The 22,693-nt window shown below is 35.9% G+C and overlaps 1 protein-coding gene across 7 annotated transcripts in view; it reads right to left on the bottom strand.

Annotated features, from left to right (window-relative positions):
• Window positions 1-22,693, bottom strand: part of LOC101741233 (papilin) — a 140,102-nt gene that overhangs the window by 49,841 nt on the left and 67,568 nt on the right. For all 7 annotated transcript variants that reach the window (XM_038020282.2, XM_012689259.4, XM_038020279.2 and 4 more), the window contains exons 2-6: window positions 9,619-9,694; window positions 3,081-3,256; window positions 2,228-2,371; window positions 1,691-1,841; window positions 499-622 (exon numbers count right to left, since the gene is read on the bottom strand). In XM_038020282.2, the coding sequence (XP_037876210.1) occupies window positions 499-622; window positions 1,691-1,841; window positions 2,228-2,371; window positions 3,081-3,256; window positions 9,619-9,694 (671 nt within the window). The remainder of the gene's footprint in view (window positions 1-498; window positions 623-1,690; window positions 1,842-2,227; window positions 2,372-3,080; window positions 3,257-9,618; window positions 9,695-22,693) is intronic.

A 22,693-nucleotide genomic window follows, 5' to 3' on the forward strand; every position in this document is an offset into this window, starting at 1 on the left:
TCATGCGAGGTTTGGACGTTGGTTGTTGAGCGACAGGAGGTTTTAGTCAGTTCGACTCTGACATACCCCGCCCAGTATCCCCAGAAAAGGGCGGAAGACCGGCGATTTCCTCCTGACAAAAAAAAAAAACACCTAGAACGCTCGAGAAGTACAACGCCATCTACTGTCAGATAGCGGAAACGCGATAATCGCAATGTGTAGACAATTCTAGGGATGTGGTTTCGGCTATAAAAGCGTTGCAAAGATGGCACGCAGTCAGTTAGTAATCGGATCCACTCGAAGCGAAACAGCGAACGGATCACCTGAAGCGAAACTGAAGAAGCGAATAGAGAGTTTTAAAGTGTTTGTTGAGTGTTTTACGCGTTCTAAGTGTTGAATACAGTTTTTATTTGTGCTTTGGTGGAATTTTATTTATCCCGAAACCCAGCGCGTAACAGTACTAAGCCGATCTTCATTACGCCCCAAGTTATAAGCTCTAAGGTAAACACAAAAACGTACCCTTTCTGAGATCCTGTGTGTTAATGAGTTTTTTTGTTGTATGACAGTTGTGTCCGTTCCCGCGGCATTGTCTGCACTTGTCCTCTTTGGCGTTGGATCCGAGCATCATATCACATCCCACGGGCTACAAGGACAATCAAACAACCTGATATTGAAGAGTATCTATCTATATACCGAGGGGTGAAATACTATTTGGTTTTACACGACATTTATCTTTGTAATTAAAGGTGCGTAGTATTTGGTCTTAACACATCAATAGTCCCATGTGTTTAATTGAACTTCAATTAAGTTTACTGTATTCAAATAGCTGAAGAAGATTTATGGAATGATATTTTTTCTAAATTTCAAACTTTAAACGGCTCTCCGAAGCCTTCCAACCCTCGATATCTATTATAGCGACAAAGTATCCTTTCTAAGAGGCTTATCTACAGATATTTCTTTGTATATTATCTATTGACGAGCTTAAGATCAATATAAATGTTTGGGAAACAACGCAGCCCTCACCTCTCCCCCAAATAACAAAAAAATAGCTGTAAATAATAAAACAAAAGAAAAACTGTACATAAAATGAATTTAAAATCTTAATGTGTCAGTGACTACAGTCGAAATTCGAACAAATGAGAAACTCTAGTTATTGCATAAGTATGTCTACTAAGAAGATGTTTATGTTTAATAAAAAACATTGTTTTCTAAGTTTGTATGGATATATGTAGAAACCCCACAACGTGACTATGAGACAAGTAAGTTCTCCATTAAGACCGTAACGATTAGCGGCAAAAAAAGATTAGGGCACTGGGATATTATGTCCGTGTAGTCTTGCAATACTGCTACTGGTTAGTTTATAAGCTGTCGAAGCGGGAGCGACAGATATATATCAGCAAAATCTCTCTTTAGCCTATAAAAGGCCTTGGTTTTTCAAGAGCTTCCCTAAATTCTATACTTGAATGAACAGCTAAAGTCGCACTAGTAGATTGCTATCAAATTTGGCTAGGCAGGGAGAGGCATGCGCAGAATTGAGTTGAGCATTATAAGAATTGATAAGGGCATTTTAAGTCTACACCAGGATCGCAGGTCTAATGGCGCTTACCAAATCCCTCTCACAGCAACGCATGATAAATCTATCGATTGCTAAGATATTCGTATCTCTAGCCTACTATCGGAAAAGCTCCTCTGAAGTACTAAGGTATATTACCTGGCAAACTCCATCAACGCACACGTCGAAGGAGTCGTCATTACAGCGAGTCCCATCGATAACCTTCTCTTTGTGGCGGTAGTAAAACCGATCTCCGTGCTGCATACATGTCAACTCGCAAGGCTTGGAAACTTTCAAGTATGGCACCCATCTATATATATGGAAAAATAGGTCAATTAGTTTCAGAGAATACATGATTTAAGCAAACGAATTCTCTCGCATTGTAGATGCAATATAGTTTTTTAAAATACTTCGTCGTATCTCGTGTTTAATTTGTACAATCGATCAATAATTTATGGTGTTTTACTGGGCAGAACGTGGTCACGTTGTTGATGTCCTTAGACAGTTATAGATTAAATGGTTTTTGTTTATAACATTCATCTGATTCGCGAAAACATTTTATTTGTATAATATAGTGTTATTTTTTTTACTAATGTTAAAATATTCGATACCTTATGAACTACACCTTATGAACACAGATTTAATACGTGGTGTGTGATTTAGGCTGGTGGTATTAATTTATAAACATACACTTACCTGTATTTCTTGCCTCTGAATGTGACGTTGTTGTATTGGGCGCATTGTTCGGCTCTAAAGTCGAGTGAATTTTCAGGACAGTCCTGGGTCTCGCAAGAGAAGTATTTGGTATCACCGCCAGTACACTGTGGCTCTCCATTCGGACTGCAAGTTCGAACGAAGTACATGTTAAATTACAATGCTTTGCTCTAGAAGCTTCAACGTGTTACAACATTTCGCAGACATATACGTTTTGGTGTTGTATTTAGCTTTTTTAATTACGATAATCTATATATATAAAAATGAATTGCCGTTCGTTAGTCTCGCTAAAACTCGAGAACGGCTTGACCGATTTAGCTAATTTTGGTCTTGAATTATTTGTGGAAGTCCAGAGAAGGTTCAAATGGTAGATAAATATGAAAATGCTTGGAATTAAATAAAAATAATAATTTTGTTTTCCCTTTGATTTGTCCCTCGTCGGACGGATTCCTTTTGTATGTTTTAAGGTTATTTTATACAAAGGTTTAGGTCTTTTATTTATCGATTGAGGCACTACGAAGTCTGCCGGGTCAGCTAGAGATTAAATAAATTTAGAAATAAAATAAAAGAAGGTTAACTAAAATTTGGAAAGAAACGAGTCTGTAAAGTCTTTTAAAAAATTCATAAAAGAAAAACTATAGTCGTTTATTTGGTTTCACTGCTCTAAAGAAACAATAATACGAAAATGTAACTGGTGTCTTAAGATTTTTTAATCGATATTTACTTCTACAAGGGCCGACAAATATTTCAAATTTTCCCAACGTCTTAAAACATTTACGTAACTAGTTTTGAAAAGTAACTAAAATTAGCTTACTGAATAGCTGAACTCATTTACCCGATTTCTAAACATATTCTCTTTTGACTGGCCACTCCACCGCCGCAGGTTCTAGAGCAGGGTGTGACGTCACCCCATTCGCCCCAGCCGTTTCCTTCGCCTCCGGGCAGCACGTAAGACGCTGATAGATATAAACCAGCGCCTTGCCGTCTGTGTCTACTTCGGTGTCTGGAGACCTGGCGAGAGAATCATAATTTCAATTAGTTATTACTACTAAAATTTAATTTTCAATTTTATACATTCTATTAGCTCACAGAAAACACGTAGAACGTTTATTGGATGAATTATATGTATTGAACTGCGAGTTTTGTGTTTGTCTACTGAATTAACTTTTTTTTTGTTATTATCTCGCAACGCTGATAACAGCATTCGGCTTGAGGCATGAAATCGAATTCTAATTATACTCTTCGAGTATAACTGCTGTCCCATCCGTCAAACTGGAACGCATGATTGCTTCGTGGCAAAAACATTTGTTAAGATTCTCTCTCAGTAATTTCACTACATTCAGTGGAAAGTCGTTCATATGGCGACCTATTCTTTTTCTCAGTCGACTTGGCGGAAATCCACTTGGCGGAGTGTTCGTGGTTATCAACCAATAAGATGATATCTTATTGGTTGATTGCGGTTTCCCAACTTATTTTTCCCTACTTATTCGCTGGTAGCCTAAAAGGCTAATCTAACTACGTCCGAAAGGGTAGGTGAGCTCACGGGCTCGACCAGAGAGAATTTGCTAACGCTAGCCCTAGCAAGAGCAGTGCTTCGCAGAATCTACCACCGGATCGGAATCGTGACCCACTGAGAAGATCCGGCGAGAAACTCAGGGGGTACTTTTCCATCTTTCTCTATTTGTGGCGGTTCGTGAACTTAGTACCTGACTAATTTATCTGCTTTCATTGGATATTCTACATCAATTTTCTGAGAGCGCGCCATGTTTGGTTAGTAAGAAGGAAATGACTTGCGCTCTGTGTCGGTTCAAGTTTGCTTGTGTAGTAGTGTTCGATCGACGCGGGAACCCTACGATGTGACCGGTCAATGTTATTACGATAAACAAGTCGTCAAGAGTTACCGAACGGCTATCCGACATTGCAACATCCACTTGTCTACGTACAGAAAGAGGTAGGATGGTGGGATCTGCCCGCGCGGGCCTATAATGCGCCCTCTACCGGGAAATTTATTCAGCGTACTCTGTTATTATACTCATAGACCGCTACTGTTCAATCGGCGAATCGGGCGTAAGACAGCTTTAGAAGCGTAAACGGCTCATGGGCAAAATAACCAATAATAATAACAAAAAACCAGACAAAATAAAGAGCTCCATAAAACCTTTATACAGTTTTATTTTGTCCGGTTTTCAATCTCGAGCGAAGTTGCAAATCGACTTTACCGATTGAAATTACTTGGTGGTTCTGCGATCAAGTGTCTCTTAATTATATCATCTTTTGATTAAAGGTAGACAGGCACGACTCACCGAACGACACGGCTAACCGAGTCAATTTCAATAACAGTAAGTGTGCCACCCACCTTGAGACATAGCGTTTCGTCCCATGAAGTCCCATTTGCATTTTAATTACTTTTTGAGATATTTGCTTTTCGCCCTGCCCATCTCTAAAATAAACAGCTCACATGGTCACGGAAGCAGATGCTTGTGTACATCGGCCACCATTCACCATTCAGATAAGGCCCATTTAAATTATTAATGTCACTTCAGTGTTTGATAAAGTAAAAATAACTTTATCAACACACACAAAGTATGGGGTATCTAAAATCATTTTACAATTTACAACCGTACAAGGTTTTAAATAGATGATATAGTATTGTATTGTTTTAATTTTTCAGTCATGGTATCATAGTCGACCGAGCATCATCCTTGAATGAATAATACTAGAGAATATACATGAGTCCCGAAATAATGCTGAGTACACTAGGAGTGGCGATGTTAACGCACCCAACAGTGTGGCGCCAGCCCTGATTAGATTTATGGCAGTTCACATGATTTTCTATTACTTTGAAATAGGGCTGGTACCTACACGATATGTTTTTTTTTAAAAACTATTTATATATTTGTTTATAGGTTGTTCTAATCTTTTTTTGTTTTAAGTAATTGTTGATCCAGCGAAACAAAGGTTTGCGATTTCTTTGCTATTACTGCAAAGGTATAAGTTAAAAATCATCCACTATATGTGCGCTAATGGAATTTCACCTTATATTGGGTCTCACTCTTAAAGTATACATAAACTATATATAGCTTGCTTATGTATACTCTAAGGTTTCACTAGTTTGTGAAAATATTTGGTCTTTATTGATAAAATGTCGTCAGTTCGTGTTATTGAGCGCAATTACTATAATGCAAGGTACAAGTTTTAATGACATCGAATTAATAGACCAAATATAAAATCCACGATTTCGTTTGATTATATCTCAAAGATATTCTATTTTCACATTTTTAGTGTCTCATATGTGATGTGATTACCTTTACAAGAATTTATCAGTAAATATGTATCAATTTAAATACCAATAATTTGCCTTCGCATAGAAGGTCTTTATCTTTATGAAAATCAACATGAAGTCATGGTTTTTTACTGGTGGTAGGACCTCTTGTGAGTCCGCGCGGGTGGGTACCACCACCCCGCCTATTTCTGCCGTGAAGCAGTAATGCGTTTCGGTTTGAAGGGTGGGGCAGCCGTTGCAACTATACTTGAGACCTTAAAACTTATCTCAAGGTGGGTGGCGCATTTACGTCGTAGATGTCTATGGGCTAGAGTAACCACTTAACACCAGGTGGGCTGTGAGCTCGTCCACCCATCTAAGCAATAAAAAATAAAAAAAAGTCAGAGGTTCAACCCTAAAACTATTTAAAAATGTAAGTAATAAAGGCCGTCGTGAACGTATGATCTCACGCTGTGACTGACGTGCCTGTATCTTGAACGATCGGTAAGCGAATGAGCACAGAGGGTTGAAACAGATATTGGTCGAAGCGTATCGTAAAATCCGGGCTCACGTGTACAGAATTCAAAAATATATGTTACATATTCTGGGCGTGCGGATGTGTCATAGTCCACGCGATGTCGATTACTTAACGGAGACCGTAGTTATCACAACGAAAATCAACGTTTTGACATAAAACTGAAGGATTTATTACTAACTAGCTGACTCGGCAGACTTCGCATTGCCTCAATCGATAAATAAAAGACCTAAACTTTTGGGGGACACATTAAAGGAAAAACAAAATTGTTACTTTTATTTAATTCCGAGCATTTTCGTATTTATCTACCTTTTAAACCTTCTCTGGACTTCCACAAATAATTCAAGACCAAAATTAGCCAAATCGGTCCAGCCGTTCTCGAGTTTTAGCGAGACTAAAGAACAGCAATTCATTTATATATATATATATATATATATATAGATAGAAGATAGATTAAAACAACTTTAAAGGTTTTATCTCGCTTTTTTAAAGTCATTACATTATTTCCGAAGTCCCTGACAACGAACACTGTGAAGTACGTACCTATTCGAAATGTCGGAAATAATGTAGAGAGCATTTAAAAAAAACCCGAGACTAAATCGTAAAAGTATTGATTCAAATTGTTAACCATGTGTACGACTCGTGTAAACCGTTTTTTATGACTTGTTACGTCATCGAGCAAACGGCTCATTTGACCATTAGTTGTCGCCAAATTTGTTAAATTTGAACGTTTGCTCCGTCCTACAGATCGGAAAATGACAATATATGACCCGAGCGAATACAGGCCACCGAATCGATACTGTAATTAACAAAATTATACATACTAGAGGTCCCGCAGTAGTCGAAATTTGACTATATTTGATTGGAATTGTAAGTTTGTACACTATTATGATTGTATGTTATACTTCTATAATCACAAATTTCGCCAAGACTACACTATAAAAAATATTAACAAAGACAAACAATATTTAATCTATTCTCAATTTGACAACAGACGTCAAAAACAAAAGTTTGACAATAAATAGTACCTATGAATGCGTGTGTGCGTCAAATACATGGTATGTAGTGTGTGTAATGTTTTCTTTATTGATTTAATGTATCTTTTATGCATTATTTAAAAAAAATATTAGCATTGTGCACTTCTTTTCTATATTCTCTATAAGTGTGGAAAATTTCATACTCCTCCGTCCGCGCGATTTTCGTAAAAAGGGATACAAAATTTTTGCTTCACGTATTAATATATAGATTTCTCAGACTATGAAGAAATACAGTTTGCTTACTGCAATTCACTTGACGCAATTCTAGTTCGTAATGAAATAGCGCCCAGTATAAAATCACGTATCTATTTAATAAGTAGTAAGCAGTAAAAAATTACCTTTGTTAAAAACAGATATAAACCATTTTAAATGTACGACAATCGAATAAAAATTCAATTCGATCAACGTTGATATGTTGATTGTTAAATTGTATGATACCATTTATCATGTTCCGCAGATGTTCAGGCCGCGCTTCGCCAATGAACTTGTGTGCGGAGCTATCTCTGAGACGGCCGATTGAAATGCCCTATAAATTTGTACGGTAATGTTCCGTGTCGTTGAACGTTGGAAAAGTCAAGGCTGGTTAATACACAACGAGCGTAATTTCATTCGATAAAATGTGTTTTTATTATTTCACTAGCTGACCCGACAGACTACGTAGTGCCTCAATCGATAAATAAAAGACCTGAGCTTTGGTATAAAATAAACTTAAAACAAACAAAAAGAATCCGTCCGACGGGGACACATCAAAGGAAAAACAAAATTGTTATTTTTATTTAATTCCTAGCATTTTCATATTTATCTCTACCTTTTAAACCTTCTCTGGACTTCCACAAATAATTTAAGATCAAAATTTGCCAAATCGGTCCAGCCGTTCCCGAGTTTTAGCGAGACTAACGAATAGCAATTCATTTTTATATATACTTATATAGATTAACAATTCATTGATCATCATCGAGAATCATTATTGACTTTTTGTTGCCATTTTAGATTTTCATGTTAGGTAGTGACAAATATACTCTCGTGAATGTGATAGGGATTATGTTAAATGAATTTCTGATTTTTTTATTATTTTTGGTCACATGCGGGTACTCTCTTTTAATAAAATCTCTTATTTATACATACATTCAAATCGTTTCTAGATTAAATTGAAGTTACGGTCTCCGCACAAGCTAGAAAAGTCTAGGTCTTTTTTTAGCTCAGTGCAAGAGAAATTCGGATGAGACATATTAGACCTCGTTCTGTGATATGGGAAGATATGGGGAGATATAGGAATATATTAAGTGTAGATATAGGAAACGGCATAGTGAAAATCTTCCACACTCCGGGTATTATTGCTCGGCAGACACTCCGATTGTTCGAACTTCGTTTTTATTTAAGCCTATTTTAATGTCTTCTTCTAGGATGGCTATCGCCACATATATTGGGATAAATTTGGATAATTAATATATATTCCATCTATCTTAATTCATCATTACTACCTTTTAGAGATGGGCTCAAATATAAATTAAATGGAATTTTATTTTCTTAAGAATGCTTAAAAAACCAAGTTTGACGACATTAATTCAAAACTGAAGAAATTTATGACTGATCTCATATTATTGTTCTCCGCTTATCGAATCCTATGAATTTTTAAACATTATTATAATTGTATTATCTATGTGTATTTGCTTTTATTCGTTGAGAAAAAGAATTCATTTAATACATCGTAATATTGACATCCTGGTCACCGTTCTCGTCGAACCCGTCCCTTACGACGAAAGGTTCGGCGAGTAAACTAACCCATAGACACAGCCTACTGAGTTTCTCGCCGGATCTTCTCAGTGGGTCGCGTTTCGATCCGGTGGTAGATTCTGCAAAGCACTGCTCTTGCCAAGGCCAGTGTTAGCATCACCTCCTGATTTGAACCCCGAGAGCTCACCTACACTTTAGGGCTACGCTGACATAGCTTCTCAAGGCTATCAGCTTAGGTAAAAAAAATTAATAGATTTGCTTAGAGCTTCACAAGTCGTTTATGGCCTTAAGGATAACACATCCGGTGCATTCGTATCTTCGATGCAACGCGGTTCGAATCCTGTAGGCAAGTACCAACTTTTCTTATGATATACGTACTTAACTAGTGTTCACGATTTACTTCCATTGTGAAGGAATAACATCGTGTAATAAAAATCAAACCGGCAAAATTATAGTTTACGTAATCACTGATAAGAGGAAGTCTTGTGACTCCGCACAGTTAGATACCACCACCCTACCAATTTCTGCCGTCAAGTATATAATGCGTTTCGGTTTGAAGAGTGGGGCAGCCGTGGTCTATACTGAGACCTTAGAACTCATATCTCGAGGTGGGTGGCGCATTTACATTGTGGATGTCTCCATGGACTCCAGTAACCACTTAACACCAGGTGGGCTGTGAGCTCGTCCATCCATTTAAGCAATAAAATAAAATAAAAATAGCTCGCTTGGAAAAAATATGTAAGAAGAGTGAAGAAACACAAAAAAGATTTTTTAATGATGTCATATATTATAAATATCAACTTACATTATGTGTATAATGATGCCTTGATGCTGTCCACGTTATACAGTTACTTATCACGATGGCTGCCAACAGCAGCGATCTGTAACAAAATTAATTTCGTATTATTTTTTTGTAAATGGAAAATTGTTCATCTAATTTCATTATGTGCGTTTATTAAGTGTCCTTTACTCGTATATATATGCTGATAGAAACTCTTTCTGCGGAACCACCCATTAATATCCAGTCGAAAAACTTAAAAAAGAAACCACGTTTAATTAGCGAACCGAATTAACTGAAAATTGCATAACGCCCTAAATACCAATATACTTTTTAATCTCGCTACGCTATACGTTTAAAATACAAATGAAATTTTTAATCTCGCCATTAATCTGTGGTGTCCTATGAACGCCGTAACGTAGATGTAATTAGCGATAAAGGACTCACGTTTCTAACTGTTCATCCTGGTTGGACTCCGATAAGATCTTTATCAGAAGACGGCTTCTATTACAAAACATAGAAAATACGGCGTTTTGTATTATCTTATCTTATACCTTTAAAAGAGCAATCCTTGTATACATATATAATCTGAATCTCGGAAACGGTTCCAACTATTTTCATAAAATTTAGTATACAGGGGATTTAGGGGGCGATAAATAGATCTAGCTAAGATTTATTTTCAGAAAATGTTGTTTTATTCGTGTTTTCAATAATCAACTCTTCCCGACATCTATTGGCGAATAATAATACTATTTTTCTTAATTGAGGGCAACTAACCGCTTCAAATACACAACAAGATGGCGTTATAAAAAAAAACCGGTCATCATCTAGTTTTTTTAAAATCGAATTCACCTGTCTTTCCTTTTAAGAATACCTAGTCGATATCTATATCCATACTAATATATAATGCCTACAGTGATTTTTACGGATGTTCCGGTTAAAACTACTGAACCATGCATCCGATTGACTTGAAATTTGGTATCCATGTAGAAAATACATGTACTTAATGGATAGGCTAATATTTATATGAGTGTTGAACTCCTTAATAATAATGACAATAAATAATAATGTTAATTTTAAATGCCCAGCGAAGCGGGCGAGTATGGCCGGTTTTTATATAAATAATGAACACGTAGAAACAAACCATAATTCCAGATTTTTTCTGGAAACTAAACTTCGACTACTAGTGGTCGTAATTCGATCTAATTCGAAATCTAACATCTCAAGATTACAATAAGCACTTTTCCTCTTGTTCTTTCATTCAAAGTCCATAGCTAAAACGAAAATTAAATATTGACAGAAGAGAAAAGATACAGAACTGTTTTCTTTGTCTATTTGAATATGCATTAAGTTAATTATTTGATATTTAGCGCTTTTTCCTTTGTATACCTACTCATTTTAAAGGATACAGTGGTAGGCTCTTCATCTCGTGGAGAAGTTTCAAGATTGCAATATCTAGGTTAAGTGATCAGGAATACTCAAAGTTTTCGATTAGTATAAATGAATAAAAGTGCTCACGCTCTAAATTACTTGAGCAATTATATAAACGTCCAAATACCAGTTCCCATATATGAACATATTTTATGTATAAAAATTATATCAATGACAACGTTATGTTTCTATTCATTTTCCAGCTGGTATATCGTGGTTACTGAAGCTGATGGGTAACTTGAACGTTATCGTTCACATATGTATGTGTGCCGGAGACTAAAACGCATACTTATATATATTTAAATACATACGTATACAGATAATGAACACCCAGAAAAAGAGCAAAGAAATCTTTTTATTGCACGAATGTTTGCCCGATGTGGGCATGGAACCCACGGCTGGGGCTGCTACCGTTTCTTGCAAATAAAGTACATTGGTTATTATAGGTAGGAAAAAAAGGTACATAGTATTAAAATAAAGTACAATTTATTTATTATTATTATGTTTAAATACATTTTTTTATATCATTGAACAAATTATACGAGACATTGTGACAATTAATGACAGTGACATTTTTGACATTTGAGGTTAAGTTGCGGTCAGAAATATTTGTTAACAAAACGAGTGCTTAGGTGATGTGGCGTTGGCGAGTGGCGACATCGATTGAGCAATCGATGTCTTTGACTTAACGAAACAATACATTATGACTAAACTTTTTAAAATCCCAAAGAAACCAAATCATGCCGAAAAAAGTATTTTCGTGTATACTTTATTTTTCACAGAAAGTATAGATTGCAATTACCTGAAATAACGTACAATACTTTGCTATAAAGTACGGGTGGCAACCCTACCAATGGCTCTCGATGCAACAGTCAGGAGCGCTAACTACTAAGCACTACCAAGTCAGTCTAGCACAATAAAAATATAATTTCGGCATCTCTCATCCCTTGTACCGCACCCGAAATAAGTCCCACGGGACGTTACACTCTCGGCGGGAAGAGAAAGGTTTGATTACAACCGTGACTTGATACAAGGCACTTTGTTACAACTTACCCTATGTTAATTACTTGTTATGTTATACTAATTAAGTCTAATGAAGGAACATCAAAAGGAAATGACCGCGATCGTCTTGTAATTACACTCACGCAAGTGTTAATAAACTGTTTTGATCCGCTTCGAAATTCTTATACATTTAAAGCCTTTTTGTTTGATTGAGTGCTCAAGAAATATTCTTGTGAACTGAAAATGACTTTGAGCATTATTTTATTGTACATAAATATACAATGACACTAAAAATAGGGTTAGTTTAACTCTCACGATTTTTATCCAGGAATATATTATTTTGTTGAGGGATATAATATAACTACTAGTAAAGGCCGGTTGATCACTACATTATAATATTTGAGGATCGTTGCTGACGTCACATCGGTGGATACCTTAGTCTTTATAACAACACTCACGGGGAAAGATGGATTAGTACTATTCTAGACCAACGTCGCACAAGGCCGATTCTCTATAGATAAACCTCGATTATACATTGGGGCTCTGATAAGTTACGTAGTTTCAAAACTGGTTTATTTATTTATTTATTCATTTATTTGTTTATTAGGTCTACTGTACATAATTAATGTATCATTCTTAACAAGTTGCTTTACGATGCGCCTCACGTTGTAATCAAACCATTACGCAAAATTTTATTTGTTTTAAATTTTAGTTTGGTGACGATATACAGACTTCGTTTTGTGGATGTAGGTACCCTAATGGTCAGCATATGTGTTATAATTAAAATATTTTATATATCTTTACTTAGTTCGATAACGAATTGGCCAACATTGGGAATACAAATCTTTAACATCAGGAACTAAGGTTTAGGAATTAGGAAGATTTTTATGAATTATTGACATAGCTTAATTAGTAAGCTGGACTAAAAATGAAAACAGAAATTATTATTTTATTCGAATGGATTATCATCGTTCTTTGATGCTTGAGCAAATTTTCAAATTAATCGGACGTCTTAAAGCCAGTGAAAAGTACGTTGAAATCTTCACATATATACATAGACACACATTGTACATATATAGACAAATCAAACTAATAATAGAGTTTTCATATGTGAGAATATGATTACTATGTAGAGTACGATAGGCCTCTGTTTTATATGCATTAAGTTTCCACAGTACTAAAACCCGACCTTAATTTTAAACAACACACCAGTGCAATTCCAGATTATTATAATTTCATAAATTGTGTCAACCCTACCGAGCGCAATGTTGAATGCAAATATTTGTAGTCGATAACGATTCACTCTGCGTGTCATTAGCGTTTAATGAAGTGATAAAATTATTAACGTCGTATGGTGCATGTATCCGGCCTGACCGAACTAGGCGTTGACTCGTTTAGTTCGTTAAATATTTGATCCTTTGTCAAACAAATCGAAATTAATATTTAATGTTAATTTAATTCATCCGCGTATTCATTAGCTTCTCATCTAAAATGCGTCCCAAGCATCAATTACATTCAGACGATCGATAATCCTATTAAATTTTTTTAGAACTTGTGATTCTACAGGCAATCCCTACGCCTTTTTTTGTAATTTTTCTGTACCGTTATACTCTAGAATGGACTCGTATGTTGTTGTTGTCCTGGAGTGCCCTGGTACATAGGGCCGTAACATGTTGTCTTCACTTGGTCCTACTAGATTAAAAAAGTTCTGCTTTTCTACTAATTTAACGGGACCGAAATTTTTATCTCATCAATAGGTGATTTAGACAGTCAGATGAAAGTTCATTTATGGATCTAAAAATGAATATGGACGTAACATAATTAAAACGCAATAGTTAATAAGTTAAGCAGTAATTAATAGCTATTTAATTTTTTTTGCAACCGAAAACATACTCGGGTGCGAAATATGAAACGAGAAAATACCGAATTTGATGCGTCCTATTTTCGTCGGTGCCGACTCATAGAGTCGTATCGAAAAAAAAAACACGTTTTACACGCGAATACCGACGAGTAGACGTGTGTAAACACGAGAACGTATAACATTCGGAGACTCAAAGGGTTCTGTTGACGGAGTGAAGTAAACAAATATGCGAGCTTAACAGGTTCGTGAGGAGTTTGACTCTCGAATGTTCGTAAAATTATACCGAGAATAACTGCGAGAGAACGTCAAATAGAATCGGTATGAATTATGTTTAAATTTAAACTATTTTTAGTTTAGTATAGAACAGTTGCTTGTGTGAGATGATATCAATACAACGTATTCTTGAGAGGCACGAAGGGAAAAATCATTTTCCGCCTAATACGTAAAACTTTATGAACTATATAACTATAGTCTATTCTTTCAAAAAGCTTATTCGTGTAACCTATTAACGTATTTCACTTTATAACATGAACTGTGAAAAAACTTTTTTTTTTTATTGCTTAGATGGGTGGACAAGCTCACAGCCCACCTGGAGTATATATTTTTATACCTGGAGTTTATATTATATATATATTTATATTATAAGGTCTCAGTATAGTTACAACGGTTGCCCCACCCTTCAAGCCGAAACGCATTACTGCTTCGGCAGGAACAGGTGGGGCGGTGGTACCTACCCGTGCAGACTCACAAGAGGTCCTACCACAAGTATTTTTTTCTAACACCATGTACGGACACTTTGTTATATTCATATATATAGAGATAGATGACGTAAAATCTTATAACTTCGAACATTCCAATTTCAAACGTATATTATTAGCAAGTAATTAAAACTAAAATCAATTATTATTAAATAATGATCGTTGGTGTACGATTCTCGCAGACACGGCGGCGTCCCGCAGCGGGCGGCCGACGGAAACACTTGACGCTATGCGCATGCACAAAACGCCGAGAACGTTATTTGCATAGCATTTACATAAAATCGAACGAAGCTTTTATTTAAAATGTTCACAACACTATCAGTCATACGCAATAAAGCTTAATGTAGGAGATTACGATGTAGTTATATGAACACAACATATATCACCAATTGTAGTAGTAAGATAATAATTTTGGATAATTTTTTTTGGTAAATATCAAATTAAAATAATTTAAAATAAACCAAATACAATTAGTATCGGTACTTTAGACCTTTGATATCACTTCACCTCGCGAACAATTAAATATCTTTCTACATTGTCCATATTTTATTTTTATTCCTTAGATGGATGGACGAGCTCATAGCCCACCTGGTGTTAAGTGGTTACTGGAGCCCATAGACATCTACAACGTAAATTCGCCACCCACCTTGAGATATAAGTTCTAAGGTCTCAGCATAGTTACAACGGCTTCAAGCCGAAACGCATTACTGCTTCACGGCAGAAATAGGCAGGTATACAGACTATATAGACTTGCTAAAACTGTTTTCCGTGGTTTTCTGTTTACTTGGTTAAATTGTGCATATCATATTAGGCCTTTATTGAAGAAGGCCACGGAAACTTCGCAGAAGCGGGTAGAGAATGCGAAAAAAATTTATTCACGTTTTTATCCATTTGATGAAGAAGCGCCGCATAAAGTCGTCATGACGCTAGGACATTAGCAGCACGAATGTGTACCGTTACGAAAATGATATTAAAACTTCCGAGAACAAAAAAAAAATGTTCCTCGCATACACAATTGGCCGGTGACGAAATAAATGTGCGCTAGCGTCCATTTTTGTAACAATGACATATTCTAAATGGACATTAACTTTGTTGCTACGATCGTAACCGAGAATTGAATGTCAAGTTTTCGTACATGACAACTTTAAAAACGAAAACGAATTATTTGTGTTTAATGTTTTGTAATTATAAAGAAGAAAAGAAAAAAAAGTGCGTGCGTACAAAGCACACATGTCAGAAGTGAAACTCTTTTGGCGAACTAATTTATAAGTCTTGCTTATTATTTATACAAATCTAAAACTTTAGATTTCCGAGACTTAGAGGAAGGGAAAAAGGAAGATATGTTCCCGCCAAAAGTCTGTCAAATGTCAATCTCAAACCTCAGTGTTGACAGTCACGTTATGTTTAGATTTCTAAATTGTAAATGACTAATATTTTGCCAATTGAATTGACTAATTTAATTTCATGCTATTTGATTAATGTTCCAAATTATTTTCATTTCATTTCAATTCCTATTAAAAATTTTCACAAAAAAATTATAAAATATTAGGCTGTATGGTATGATACATTTGCCTTTCCAGTTGGAAAAATACCACAACTACTACTACTGACATTTGACAAGTACTTAATTTCAATAGTAGTTTGATGTCACTTCCGTTGCATACCTGCGTGACGTTCTGTAAAAATTGTACCCCCATGCGCCTAAAGAAGTTTCACTTCAAAAAAAGAAAAGAAGAAAAAATAATAGTGATGCTAATAACACGTATTTATAATTTCTCCTTTATACTTGAAATGTGTATGTAACCTATTATTTGTATGAAATAAAAAGGCTTATTATTATTATTATTATGTTTTGTAATGTAATATTCGCTATTTAAACTGATTCATTTGCGATATGCCTATAGCCAATTAATTGCCAACAACCAAATTAAAGTCAGGTTTCATATAATACATACATTATAAGCATCAATAAACAATGGCCGGGCGATGGTTTTTATACTATTTTGAAGTCGTCGTGGCTTATTGGCTAAAACTGAATGTAATCGTATCGTATGCTGCGTCTGTACCAAGGTTTGAAACCTTCGCGAAAATGTTTATTTTAGTAAATGCGTACTGAAGTGTTTTAGAGCCCTCTTGATGTTGAGTGATTACCGTCACTCATGAACCTCAGCAATGTCAGGGGCACAGCCAAGTTGCTGCCTACATTTGAGTACTCTCTGCAAGCCTCGTTAGAAGAAGGACATGTCGTAGTACTCAAGAAATACGGTGAAGAGGGGTTCATTCCAGAACCGGATGGTACGTGACAGAAAAGATCTCTAGAAACGCACTGTCGATGAACGCAATGATTCCAGATAGTACGGATGAACTCTGGCTCCGATGGCGAGAGATGTGACGGTAAAAAGGAAATGGAACATACGGTACAAAATACAGAAGAAAACCGAAGACCCTCTGTAGACCGAGAGGTTCCAAGCGATTCTTGGTATTTGGGATTATCGAGAATCCGAACGACTTTCTTTTGTTTGGAGCTAATAGAAGTAGTTTGTACTGGAGAGCCCCAGCTTAGGGATGGGAATCGTTTGAGAACTCGTGCCAAATACGAGTGTCCTTCGCGAAATTGCTACCTGTTCATAGATTTAAAAAAACTGTCAAGGAACGTTTGTGCAACAAGGCATATTAAAAAGTTAAGGATTATTTACTAGATGGCACTACGTGGGAATGAGGCGCTCGCTCCTGGCCTTTTAATTTTTCATTTTTTTTTTTTTAATTGTATTTTTTTACTTGTTTTTTCCATTATTGTAAATGTTTTTATTTATTAAAAAAAAAAAAAGAAAATATTAGAGAAAAAACAAAAAAAAAGCCCGCTGAGTTTGTTTCGCCGGTTCTTCTCAGGACTGTGGCTTTTTTTTGGAACCGGTGGTAGAGTTAACATTGTTATTTGTATTTTGACATTCAACAAGTGTGTCATACTGACATCTAAGTTGAAATAAATGATTTTGAATTTGAATTTGAATACCTGAGGGTTTTGATTGACAACGGACGTCTTACCCCTTAAGCCACGGAAGCTTTCCAAGTTCGCTTCTGGCAGCGTTAATAAAACACACACATCACATTACATACGAAACTTCCTACAAAGAATGATTTTAAATCGTAGAATGCACTCTCATTAGTATTCAACCGTGTGGTTTGGTTGTATTAAATTAACTTTTGTTATTTTTAGACACAGTGTCATAATGTTACAATTTATGGGTGTCGTTGCAAAGTTAGAGTGCGCACCGTTGGTAACTTATAATATAGGTTTAATATATTAGCATTTTATTTTGATTAAATCAAAATTGAAAGTAGATAATAATTTTTATACGTGGCCAGATAACTGATAGCCAATTCGATGTTATGGGAGGTATCGAAATACATAGAGACAACGTCGAGATAGTCGCCCGTTGAGGTATCAGCTACATTGGAATATCATCTCCACTTGTCTGTCAACTGTCACTGTCATTTCCACTTCAGTAGCAAGGCAGCTATGAGTTTAAACCCACTGAGTTTCTCGCCGGATCTTCTCAGTGGGTCGCGTTTCCGATCCGGTGGTAGTTTCTGCGAAGCACGGTTCTTGCTAGGGTTCGTGTTAGCAACGTCATCAGGTTTGAACCCCGTGAGCTCACCTACTAGTTAACGTTACGCTGAAATAGCTTCTTAAGGCTATAAGCATAGGTTAGGGAGAAAAAAAGTATGAGTTTAAAAATCGATTCAGCCTTGAATGCTCCGATAGATATAATAAAAAAACTGATACAATATTGGTAAGTATTCGTTTTCCCACCGCCACGACCAGTTGTCTCTGAAAGATCGTGGATTATTATAGTCATACTGCCCAAAAGATGGACATGGTGGTAGGACTGGTGGTAGGACTTCTTGTGAGTCCGCATGGGTAGGTACCACCGCCCCGCCTATTTCTGCCGTGAAGCAGTAATGCGTTTCGGTTTGAAGGGTGGGGAAGCCGTTGTAACTATACTGAGACCTTAGAACTTATATCTCAAGGTGTGTGGCGCATTTACGTTGTAGATGTCTATGGGTTCCAGTAACCACTTAACACCAGGTGGGCTGTGAGCTCGTCCACACATCTAGGCAATAAAAAAAAAACATAACCCCAAGCAGCTAACGAGAAGCATAAGAGAAGATTAAGGTGGAGATAGCATAGAATTAAGGCAGCTTGCTTTTGCTGTTGTGTCCCTCCATATCCCAGTCCTCTTCTTTCTTCATGATCTTTATTGTGGAAAGATTCCTTTAGAAGTAACAACTCTGTGACTCAGAAAAGCGCTACTGCTCTGGTCTACATCAATGTACTAACTATATAGTAAGTAATACATGTATGAACCTTACGAACGCTTAAAAAACAATCACTTTTAATCAAAATGAACTATTACAGGAGGTATTATCGTTTCTTTTGAGACGCATTCTATTTAAACTGTAACAGTATTTATTTGCAGTAGTCAGTTGACCCACTTTAACAAAGACAATTGGCATTAATGGTCCATTGTCACAAATTCCAAAAGAATTAATCTCCATAATTCGCTGTCCGGACTATCTCCCAAATTGTCAGCCTTAGACTGACATCATTTCTATTTCGCGTCTTGTGTGGCATTTGTGTATTTGCGTTAGTGATTGAGGTTTCAATTAATCTTCCACTAAGCCTCCGTGGAACGATGAGAGCTTTAGCTAGAAACTGAAGTAGTTGTGGCAACAGAAGTTAATAATTTTATTGTATTTAAAACAAAGAAGTGTTGAGAGATTTAATTAAACTAGATGATGACCGGGCTTTGATCGTTTTTTTTTTTTATAACGCCATCTTGTTGTGTCTTTAAGGCGGTTAGTTGCCCTCAATTAAGAAAAATAGTATTATTATTCACCAATAGATGTCGGGAAGAGTCGATTATTGAAAACACGAATAAAACAACATTTTCTGAAAATAAATCGGAGCTAGATCGATTTATCGCCCCCGAAATCCCCTGTATACTAAATTTTATGAAAATCGTTGGAGCCGTTTCCGAGATTCAGATTAGAATTTTTGACAAGACAAGAATTACTCGTTTAAAGGTATAAGATATTTGTAATCGTTTTCCTGATTTCAAAAAAGCGTATAGTAATTTAATACGACAATGTTTGATGATCTTTGTTTTGATTTCCCGTTGTTCATTAATATCAATTCACGTCAGGCGGTCAGCTAACTCGATTATTCCGTATTGTACACACGTCATTCTGTAGCGCGGAAAAACGTTTAACTTTTTTTTTTTATTGCTTAGACGGGTGAAGGAGAGAGGCGGCACACCGAGTGTTAAGTGGTTACTGGAGCCCATAGACATCAACAATATAAAAGACCTTAGAACTCATCACTCAAGGTGGGTGGCGGCATTTAATTTGTAGATATCCATAGGTTCCAGTAACCGCTTAACACTAGATGGACAGATAGCTCGTCCACACAACTATCCAAAAAAATAAATAAATAAAAAACAAAAAAACGGGTACTAATCTCAGAGCCGAAACTTAAGTGGTAAAAATGGTAGGTATCTTGAAACGCTCTGTGAAAAACAAAAAACGTAATAAGAAAGTCAAAACCAAAAATGTCAATTACAATAAACTGTGCTTTGTGTACCTCCGTTCTGTTTTATTTGAAATCGGTTAAAAATATACAGAGATCCTCTTTATAGCAACGAAAAGCTTAAAGTGTAAAAATATGTAACTCTCGTTCGTCTTCGCAACCAAATCAGAAGGCCGGTTATACAAATAAATATTATTCTTTCAACACGTTTTTTTCGGTTGCTCTAACATTTCTATAACGTTCGCAATCCTCTATCTTTGGCCGCTAATTGATGATCTATCCAGATTTTAGTGTTCCTACGCGCCCGCCCACGAGGTCAACGACTCGTAAACCTTCTTATAAATTTAAGTAGACTTAATAACGCACGGTGAATATGTTATGTATTTGCTTGGAAAATTATACTCAATAAAATCATTAAAAAAGAACTATTCAAATTTTGATTTAATCTCATTTTGTTTTTCCAGTTTGATTTTCTTGTGTGATAATGAATTTTCGTGTGAATTTTTGTATTTAAATATGCATGCTGTATTTTATTCATGAACTTGCGACCCACCCTCGCTTCGCTTCGGAAACATTAAATTTTATTATTAATAGCTGAGTCTCGCGATGTTACCCGCGGTTATTGTTGTACCGCGAGTGATTCCGCGGGGCGAAGCTAGTCTAAAAAAAAGTTAGTAGCCTAAGTTACTCTTTATATCATCAGCTACCTATCAGTGAAAGTCTTGTCAAAATCGGTCCAGCCGTTCCAGAGATTAGCCGGAACAAACAGACAGACAGACAGACAAAAAATGTAATAAATATTATTTTGGTGTATATGTATTCATATGCATGTAGTAAAAAGCGGTTATTTCAATATTACAAACAGACACTCCAATTTTACTTATATGTATAGATACAGAAATAATAGGTTTTACGCACTTTTTTAGTACTACGATTTAATTGAAACATAATTTTAATTGAAATATAAATAGTTTCATAATAGTTCAGGCGACGGGGAAAAGCAAAGCCGCCGTCGCCCAAAGTATGTCTTGTCGGATCACCTGAATCCACTCTCGGTACTTTTAAGCTCTTCCAGCAACGATCACCATCCTTGTCGAACTTGTACACGAGCGAACTAACCCATAGACAAAAACCGACTGAGTTTCTCGTCGGACCTTCTCAGTGGGTCGCGATTCCGATCCGGTGGTAGATTCCGCGAAGCACTGCTCTTGCCACTGTTAGTACATTCTCTCAGGTTGAGCACCGTGAGTTCATCCACCAGTCGCAGCGTATCTGGAATAGCCGCTCAGGCTACCAGTGAATGGGTACGAAAAAAAATTAGTAGGTAAACTTTATATTCAATACTGGTTTTGTATTTAACAATACTAAATATCGACTCTAAATTTCTTAAAAGGCGTTCCATTATTAAGTTGCTTTAATTCTATTGTTATTTATGATATGCGTCAGTAGGTATACTAAAAAGTAATTCATAATACGTCTCGTATAATTCTATGAGCAATAAAATGATTCTATAGTGCTGATATAATTGTATGTAGGCGCAATTCTGACCAATAGACTAATGGTTTTTAGATTCGTGAGGAGACGACAGACACGTGTAATACTGATCTTTTATTTATTAGAATATAAATAAGTTTTATTGTACAAATATACGTCAGTGAAGACTTTGTTATTTTTCTTATTCTTCTCGGTTAATTCGTTCAGATATATCAACACGTTACGCTTTTAACTTCTAATTGAAATAATAATTTTAGATAAACTTTTTACCTACTTAGTTTCAGCAATAATAATAAAAAGAAAATACATTATCTTTATTCATGTTAACTCGATCGAAGATTAACGGGGGAATTAATAAAAAAAAAACAAATTCGAAAACGGTTTGTCGAAATTTTATCATCGTCAATCGACTGAATTCTAAATATGAACGAAGAGTAATACCGAATAACCAAGCCGTTTGGGTGGGTGTAGGGGACAATGCGTAATCTGAAGCCACGTCTCCAACAACATAAAAAGGATGAATGGTGAAAGTTCTGTGGGAAGTAATCGAGGAATCCAAACGAAGTCAATACGTGATTTCCTGTGTGCGATAAGTAAAAATAAATATCCTACACGGAAACTTGTTATGATAAAATTAGAAGTTGGATCTAATATCATCAACACATGCATTTACGGACACCGCACCGTACTAAAATTCTTCCAAGTTATACGGATAAGGAAGATTTACCAAACTTTTAAAATTACATTTTAACGCAAAGAAACAAAGGTTATTCAAAACACTTTTCGATTCAAAACTGTTAGTTGACACTAAATAAAATACAATTATCACATATAAACTTAAATCTTTTCAATTTCCTTTTTAAGTCAGTCATTGAGAATACGATACCAAAAATAAATTACTACCACTACTGGTGTACACGATGGAAGCCATTAATGTTTATGGCTTAATAGTGAGAAACCTCTTGT

This window comes from Bombyx mori, chromosome 25, assembly GCF_030269925.1.
Source record: "Bombyx mori chromosome 25, ASM3026992v2".
In the NCBI taxonomy this organism is placed as follows: Eukaryota; Metazoa; Arthropoda; class Insecta; order Lepidoptera; family Bombycidae; genus Bombyx; species Bombyx mori.